The sequence below is a fragment of the Hakea prostrata genome, chromosome 3, assembly GCF_041222555.1.
Source record: "Hakea prostrata isolate BN-2017 chromosome 3, UWA_Hpros_2, whole genome shotgun sequence".
NCBI lineage: Eukaryota > Viridiplantae > Streptophyta > Magnoliopsida > Proteales > Proteaceae > Hakea > Hakea prostrata.
This window is the reverse complement of record NC_142602.1, coordinates 12,241,024-12,250,123: the sequence shown is the minus strand read 5'-3', so window position 1 is coordinate 12,250,123 and position 9,100 is coordinate 12,241,024. Positions and strand designations below refer to the sequence as shown.

At 34.6% G+C, this 9,100-nt stretch overlaps 1 protein-coding gene across 1 annotated transcript; it reads right to left on the bottom strand.

Annotated features, from left to right (window-relative positions):
* Positions 1 to 1,550: 1,550 nt before the first annotated feature.
* LOC149020791 (Mitochondrial substrate carrier family protein) lies at positions 1,551 to 8,196 on the bottom strand. The gene is made up of 9 exons (XM_089149000.1): positions 7,985 to 8,196; positions 6,734 to 6,849; positions 6,545 to 6,602; positions 6,253 to 6,402; positions 4,908 to 5,118; positions 4,483 to 4,528; positions 3,191 to 3,311; positions 2,957 to 3,029; positions 1,551 to 2,085 (listed from the first exon to the last, which is right to left on the bottom strand). Exons 1-9 carry the CDS (start codon positions 8,073 to 8,075, stop codon positions 1,917 to 1,919), a joined length of 1,035 nt encoding a protein of 344 aa, XP_089005126.1. The 5' UTR covers positions 8,076 to 8,196; the 3' UTR covers positions 1,551 to 1,916.
* Positions 8,197 to 9,100: the final 904 nt, after the last annotated feature.

Sequence of the window (9,100 nt, the reverse complement as noted above, 5' to 3'; positions counted from 1 at the left end):
GAGGAAACTAAATAAAATAATGAACGAGGATGAACCTTGATTCAAGCGAATAAGTTGTTATAAAAAAAAATATCATGCCAAAAGTACATATTGTCTTGACAAAAACATACAACACATGATTCTTGGTAACCACTTCATTACATGAAGTCTCTATATCATACTGTAGAACATTTTTTTTTTTTGTCGAACCTATAATGATCTTATAAAACATGGTTGAGTCCATTTATAATGATCTTATTTTGCATTTGAAAAAAATTATTTTATGTATTGAAAAGAAAAAGGGAAAATATTATTTTTACCTAGTTGGTTTCCTCTGATATCTCAATTTCTGTTTTCATAAAACACAAAGTTTGAGAGGAAACTGAATGCAAAGACCAAGACATGAATTCAAAGGAATAAGTTGTTAAAAATACATGTTGTCCAGACAAAAACATATAATACATGATTTTTAGTAAACAATTCATTAACATAAAGTGGTGTTTTTTTTCTTATTATTATTATTTTTTCTTTTTGTGGGGGTAGAATTAACATGAAGTATGTATATCTTGCTACAAAGCACCTTATTAAAACATGGTAAAATCCATTTTTATAATGATCTTAAGTTTTTTATATTTAAAAGAAAAATAGTAGTTCTTTAATGCACGTTCGTGACCGTGTTTGTATTCTCATTAAGCTTAATAAATTAAGATAATACTAAATGGGCTGTGAAATTAAAATGAAAATGCAAAATATGACAAACTAAAGTTACAACTTTGTGTTGAAGGGATTCTTCAATTAAGGTAGGTCATGCAGGTAGCTGTTACCAACTTTAGGTGACGCACATTAAGCTTTTCTTGTTCTAAGAGTAAGGTCACACAAGGTCATGTTAGGACTTAGCTCCACGAGTGTCATCTGTTTAAACAGTATACCATATCGGTCGGGTGATTTTAAGGGATGTATCGTTATATACAAATATTATAAATGTATTTTAGAGTAATTCAATAGAGAAACGAGATGCATCATATTGATTTGAAGTTTTCTTTTTTCTCGTTTCATCTCTGTTCTTGCCAAACTTCCAATAAGCGGGTCTACCCAATCCAAAAAATGAAAATCCCATCTAAGGGTCCACCCACTCCACATAAGACTTCAAAAAAAATAACCTCCACCTATAATGTGGACTCAATAATATCCAAACAAGCCTAGAAAGATTATTAAGGCAAAACAATATGAAGAAACGTTATCCCAACTAATGGGGCCTGCTACATATTCTTGCTTTTCAATCAAATCTATTTGAAGTCATGTTAAATAAAAGACCTAAACTAGTTTTTCTAATTCCATTAGTCTAAATTAAATCACTTCTTCGTATAAAGACATTTACATACATACATCCGTCGAACGGTTCCAAGGCAAAAGAAGTAATAAATTTCGGCCACATGGAGAGCATCCCAAATTTAAAAAGAACATATAATTCATATACATATATATATATATATATATATATATATATATATATATATATATATATATATATATAAGAGAAATATATATTTTATTATGTAAAAAAACAAGGCTCAAGTGGCTGCGAGATAGGGATTAGGTTCACTATAGGTTGGCCATGAAACTACCTATCCAATTCTAATTGCTATGACCCATGACCATGACCAGGACAACCCATCCTAGTGTGACATATACCAGTAGGCACTGAAAATTCACCAGCAGCTATACTCTAAACATGAATACAGTATTAACTATATTTGGAGATGTACCACAGAAAGAATACAAGTAAAAATGGCCATTAGGCAGCGAGTTTCTAAAATGATACAATGCCCATCGCTACTAAAATGGATGGTGGAATTGAATGGAACCCAAACAAAAAGAAAAAGAAAAGAAATTCCCGGCAAAAACTATACTGCCTTTTGTGACTTCTGAGCAAATCTTTATCTATCTAAATTGTCGTTGAATTGTTCTCTCAGAAATTCTACAGCCATAAACGTGAGAGCAGAAGCTGGACAATACCACATGATCCTCGGGACGCTACCTTTGAACATTCCCTTTGTGCCTTCCATCATCCAAACCTTCTGAATTGCATCCAACCAGCCATTGTACCTAAATTCAAGTTTTAGAGAAAGTTTTAGTTACTTCAAAATTTAAACAGACACACAGTGACCTACCGAATTAAAATAAGCCATGCCACTAACCAAACTACCCATAGAGGCAAAGTCCTTTAATAAGAACAGCCAACCAAATTTACTGACATGTCTAGGCAAGCAGGCAAGAATCTGCAACGGATTATCACAGCTAAGCTTCAATCCATTTATGGAAGGAAGTCTTCAACAAAAGGGGAATCTAACACCATGTGTGATCAGAAAAGCAGAGGAGCAGAGAGGCAATCAAATTCGTCGAAAGAGTACAGCTATGACAAAGATAAAGATAGGAACCCTCAAATCATGATCTTTGCTGATCCATATCATAAATAAAGTATGAAAAAAGCCAGAGCAGGGTGATGCAACCCTGGATTCAAACCCCCTAGTTTTGGGTCCCTATGGGCCCAACCTAGTGTAAAATGGCTCAAAAATTGAAGGTGGCAATTTTGTACTTCTTCAGCACAGTCACTATTCCACAGGAAGGAACAAAGGATTATGGAACAAAGCTGTAATTTAGAATTGCAAATTAGCACTTTTGAGGATACATGAATGAGTCAAAAAGGAAGAATATACATAAGACATAACCCCAAGATTGTTGTTCCATTGCTGATTTGTAGTGGACAAAGCCTTAAAGCCACTTATCGGAGCAGAAATGGCATGAGGGGAACCGAGAGGGATCAATATAACTAAAAACTTCTAAATTTTTTTGGGAAGAAATTAAAAACTTTAAATGAATGATATTCATTGTTTAGATTTAAAGGAAAACTGTAACACTTCACCCACCATCCCAAAATAAACAAGGAAGAAGAAGAAGAAAAGAGAGAAACTGAAACCTCAAAGTTGATCCTTGCACTTGCAGTCTTGTCTTGATAACGTCCAAAGGAGTAGTAAGGTAAGCACTAAAACCTGTAAAAGTAAATGAAGCCATTAATCCTTTTCCAAAAAAAAATCAAGACCTTCCATTTTCAGTGGGCAAGTACTAACCATGTACTTCACTATACAGCCCTAACTCCCAACAGATAAGAAACACAACAGTCACAGTTAAGAAGAACAAGCAAGACTCTTACCCCCAGCTAATCCCCCAAAGATAAGTCCCTCCATGTAACTACTCATATGATACTCCCTATTTGGTAGCCACCTTTTCATCCCGTAGTTTGTAAAATCTTTGAGAGCTTCATAAAAAGTAACCTGACAATAAAAATGACAAATAAAATAAGATATGAACTCTGAAATCATAAGAAGAATCATCCTCCCATAGGTGGGTGATTCTATTTAAAGGGAAAATTTAATAGTGTTGATAGCAACCAGATAGCTGACTCCATGATTGGAAGAGACAAAAATTACAAAAAGGAATGTGTTTCCTCCACCAATGGTGCAGACCACATTCCTACCCTAGCAAAGTTTCTCTTTTGGGGGCAATGTGAGAGTATCTGGTGGAGACAAAATTATTTGGACATGTTGACAACATAACTATCTAGTTATCCATTAATTTTGCAACAATTTGACTTCTTTGTATGTCAATACAGTGTTTTGAGGATTATTCGAAAAGGAAATTAAAGATGTAAGAATATAAGTGAATTTTTTAAAATACAGGAGGGAAAACTACATATGTGGCAGGCTATGAACTTGCAATGAGAGACAAACTCAGTACGTACTTATCCAAGGAATTTTCACAACTATCTGATTAGTAAAATGAAAAAAATCACAAGGCAGAACAAGCTGTCCATGTGGGAATACATTCCACACTGTCTGCATAGAAAACCTTTCCCTATGATACAACTGAATATAGAACCACAACAAATATCAAAATCTGGTTCAATCTGGATCCAGATCTTCCAATTTACAACAGAAGGTCAAGAAATATGCATCTAAGTCCTGAAAGAATGCCTATGCACATACCAGGTCAATTTGTCACTTGGGATGTATTATATACAGGTGAAATTGAAAAGGATATTCTCGCTCAAACAATTTGAAATTTAGGAAACCATAGCAATATTGAGTAGGAGAGAGGATTCTCAGTAACAAATCAAATTAGTAAATGACAATCACAAGAAGTCTGGAATCCTGGAGATTAGATTGTACAATCAACCTATGATGCATTACTAACCAATCACAGTCTAGATAGATGTATATCGGTATGCTTTTTCCACATGTATGCAATAACTGATCAATTTGAATACTTTCATCCAAATTTCAGGTTACCGTCAACCCACGGATATTGTTTTTCACTTCTTTAAGAAAACCTTGAGCTTTCAACTAAATCAACTAATTCTTTTAATATACTATTAAGAAGGAAACGTGAATTCATTAAATCAAAGTAAAAACAACAAAATTGAAGCGTTCCATTTCAGCATAATACCATTAGACCAGCAAAAGGCACATCTCTTGCAAGCGTAGACCAGTATCTGTCGAAGTAACCAGAGTAAAAATCAATTACCAAGTCATAATCTGTTATGCATTGTCAATCCTTCTCAAAAGGATCCATGCAGAGTTAGCTTTTTTATTTTTCCTTTTATTCTTTTTTTTCCCCTGGGTATGAGTGTGTGTGTGTGTGTTCTAGGTTGGGGGGAAGTACGACACCTACAGGGCAGATAATTTGAATCAGCCTTAAGATAAAAGTATCATAAAGGAATCAGATAGAATAGCTTATCCAATGGTTTGGCAGAAAAAAACTGCACGAGTTAGCTATTATTCCTTTTCTTTTCTTTAGTAATTGCAAATCTTGAAATTTCCAAACAAAGCACATCCTAAATACCAAAGTGAGGAGATAACTCCAAAATATACCCTGCATAAAGTCCCTTCAAACCCTGTTCTTTCCAAATTGAATAGCCAGCTTGAAAGATCCCATTATAGTAACCATACATTTGAACTCCAGGTTTCTGACAGGCATTGTCTTTAATAACAATAGAGCTCCAAGAAGTTTTGGTGCCTTGGACCTGCATTCGTAGCTTCACTACTTCACAAGGTACATATACGAGTGATCCAAGTGAATCTCCTGGGACATGGAAAGCGAAAGAAGAAAGAAAATATAAAATCAGAAAATTCTGAAAAATAAAATCAACAACCAGCAAGCCATGGATTTAATGTTTACCTGTCTTCATTTTAAAGAAAGAGAATCTGTAAAGGTGGTAACACTAACCTCAGTCAACAGGCTGAGAGGTTAAGATTTCCTATAAAACTGCTCAAGCAACTGGAAGCAGTTTGCAGGGTCATGCCCTTGTCCAAGTAAAGAAAAACCAAATTCATATGATGCTGCCATCAAGAAGGCAAGTGACCTTAAAGCAAGCGGGATGGCAAGAACAAGATATTTGTAGACAAACCCATTTACTATCATGAGGCTTAGTGAAGTTTGAGTCTCTGTGTATATGAATGCAAAGGGTAGGCATTGATGTAATGTTAAACTCAATTGTGACCAAGTAGTCACTGGTTAAGTCTTGCAAACAGCCTCTCCATGAAAGCCAGGGATAAGGCTGAGTGCATTATAAGTTTAAGACCCTCCCCAGACCCTGCAATGTCTCCCCCCCCCCCCCAACTTAAATTGTATTTAAATAAATGCATTCCCCGGGTGTGCAGCTCTGTCCACACACAACTGAGAAAAAGAGTTTCAGATATCAATATAGCCCAACTCCAGAAAATACATGGAAGAATACAGCAGCCAAATGTGCAAAAGAGCATAATAATACTTCACCGCTGTTAAAGGGGCAAAAGTGTTCAGAATATGTCCATCAAGAATAGCATACGGGACTGGTTTCAAGTAATGTTTTGAGTAGGATTTGAAATGCCAAGTCCTAGACTGAGTCTATTTTATTTTTCTTATTCTAGATTTACTTATATTTTCAATCTATGCATAACAGAATTGCTGGCTGGAGTCTTTACAACTTAATTTTGAGGCTTCAACTCAAAAACGTGGCTTCTCTCCTTTCTGTCTCTCATCTACTTAAATTCAAAAGTATAAACCATGGTTTAAGAAAAATTATAACCATTAGCATGTCATCAATATGTTGTGTAGTGTCAAAAATTATATTGCCACTGCTCCATAGTTCTATCATAGCAAATGGATGTTAATCGAACAATAACTAATGCATCCAATAACACAATATGAACATCTAAGGACATACAAACAGCTTACCAACTCCTCCAGCAATGAAGTGTGATATGTGACCCCTAAGGTTAGGATGCATCTCCTCAATCCACTTCTTAGTTGATTCAATGAAACCAAAGTATGTTGCTCCCGTAGCAAAAGATCCAATTAACCCAGGAGTAACTCCTCTGTAAAAGCCTACAAAACCATTTGTTTCAGACATTAAACAGTAGAATATAATGAACAGACTTTTTCTCTTCTCTTTTATGCACACCCTCATATAACCATATTTATCAAAAAAACATGTGTTCCTTAGATAGAGCAGGTAAAGTTGAATTACCTCTAAATCCATCAGCCACACAGACCGTTCGTACCATCTGTGAAAAGCCTTTTTGGCTCTGGAATGATAAAATTAGGTATTAGACCTTTGCCATATTGAGTAGTGGTGCATCTCTGAAACTCTTCTCCATGATCCTAAAAGCAGGTTAAAGTAAGGCTCCTACACATTCCACTTAACTGTTGAGCATACCTGGCTTGCACTAAACACAGCTTGACTTTGAATCCGTGTCTTTATGGTGTCAATAGGGTGCACCATGCCTTCCCCAAAAGCTCCAGCAATTGCTCCCCACAAGAATTCTCTCCAAACTGCAAATGTAAATCAGCGATTACATTGTGAGCACCAACCTTAGGTTCAGAAAATACCTCATTTCTATAAAATAAATCTTGCCTTGCCACCCGCACTCCCTTTTTATAAAGCTGCAGTTTACTCAGTTTTTAGAAAATAACTTTGCATCGAATTGGAAACATCTTAAAGAATATTATTTTCCCAACTTTAAACTAATATATACCATAATGCCTGAGAATTAAAACCCTAACATCCAAATGGTAGCAAATGAAGTAAAATTTCTTCATTTTATATGACTATTGTAAACTAACTAAATTTCTTAGTTCCAGTTCTGGTAGTGATATGACTGCTATAAGGCAGTCCCAGTGGACAAGTTTGATTTTATTTTTTTGGGGGTGGGGTGGGTACGGAGACTTGGAGTTCATGCCTTCATGGACATTTGCGTCTGCCAACACCATACATAATGAAACCAAATGTTGGGGTCTTGCAATCTGTTTGGAGGATTGGAGCATGGTCTCCCTTTGTCAATGACCTCGTTCTATTTCTTTGCCAACAATTCAATATTCAAAAAACAATAAACAAAAGGTTTTATTTAGAATGTACGTCTAAAAATCCATGTTCTGAACCGCAACACAGCGCTGAAATAAAATCATTCCATCCCATGAGGTCCCCAACACAAAAACAAATGATTCTGGATTAGTAAAGCAAAGCATAATGGATTACATTGCATGTTGGATCTAAGCGTTTCAAAGTCGATAATTAAAACGGAGAACCCCAAATACATCAAGATCGTAGTCTCTCGCGTTTTCTCGCGTTTTGACGTCAAATTGATTGGAATTTATGTTCAGTTCAATGTATTCAACCGACCAGAGCTGAATAAAATACGCATAGTTCTTTCCGGAAATTCCCGAGTATGAAGAATAATCTACAAGGACATATAGCAAGATCTAGTGGAAGGATCAAGAAAACAATTTCAGAATAAGAGAAATACGCATATTTCGTTGAAATTCCGAGCATGAAGAAGCAGTTTCAAACAGATAGCGAGAATACTGAAGAAAACAAAATCGCAATTAAGTGCGAAAATTCCTGAGCATCAAGAATCATTTCGGAAGACAGACAGACGAAAAACCTGAAAAGAACCGAAGTAACATTTACCAAAGAAATGAGTGTGAGTTCCTTTGGAGTGAGGTGAAGCTAATGCCTGGGCGGCGTCGTTTGAAGACGATGATGTGCTAGAGACCTTCATGGGAGCAGAGGGTTTTGCTCGTTTGTTCTCAGACGATCGTAGGGTTTTGAATTCTTCTCAATTTCTTCGGGCGAAAAAACATAAATAATCAATCTGCGCGAGTGGCGCGCCTTGTGTATTTGTATTTGAAGATAAGGAAAACTTTTACCTTATTTAGAAAAAATGGAAGTAATTACATTCGAAACTCGAAAGTCCAATGATTATTGATTACCCAAAAAAATAAAAAATAAAAACTCGAAAGTCCAAACTCCAAAGAAAAGGAAAATGAACTTACCAAATTACCCTCTAGTCGGTACCACGTTAATATGTTATAAAATGATTGGCAAATTACATTTATACCCTCATATTTCTAAACAATTATGATTATATCCTGTAATTTATTTTATTAAGTTTTACCTCCCTTATATTTTTTCCTGCCTTAAATAAATTCCTTAGGATTATATGATAGGCAATATATTGTTAGAATAATAGGATTAGGACTCTTTTTGGTATCAATTGTCATTCTCAAATTATGATAATTTTTTATTATTTTAAATTGTTTGACTTTTATTATCAGTTTTATTTTTATTAAAATAATAGAAAAATCTTTAAAATTCATAATAGGCTTTTGTCCGGTGAGAATTTCATTTCTCTTCATTTATGCACAGGTTTATTTAAAATTGTATAGTTAAAATGAGGGTAGAATAGTCAATATACATTTTTTAATAACACCATACTTATTCCAATTTTCATTTGTTCACTATTATTTCTTAATAACTTTTTATTTGAAACCAAACTTATTTTTCATTCCATAATTTATTTTCAACAAAATTCATCAAAACATTTTTCATTATGGACCAATAATGAATTTTTGTACTTATTTATTTTAAATAGGCATAATAGAAAATAAGAATTGATTGTGTAATGTATTTTCAAAATTTCTAATATTATCTTTCTTTATTTCAACTCCTCAAAGAAAAAAAAAATCTTAATTAGTTTTCCAAAGAGTCTCCTAAAGAAGTCGGTTCACCCCCATCTCCTATATT

What these genes read in the sequence shown, in the direction of transcription:
- LOC149020791 (XM_089149000.1), bottom strand. Translation starts at nt 8,075, where the DNA reads ATGAAGGTCTCTAGCACATCATCGTCTTCAAACGACGCCGCCCAGGCA. An exon ending in CTGTGTTTAGTGCAAGCCAG is followed by an intron (nt 6,603 to 6,733) that starts GTATGCTCAACA and finishes TTATCATTCCAG; the next exon opens with AGCCAAAAAGGCTTTTCACA. An exon ending in TTGAAGGGACTTTATGCAGG is followed by an intron (nt 4,529 to 4,907) that starts GTATATTTTGGA and finishes TTACTTCGACAG; the next exon opens with ATACTGGTCTACGCTTGCAA.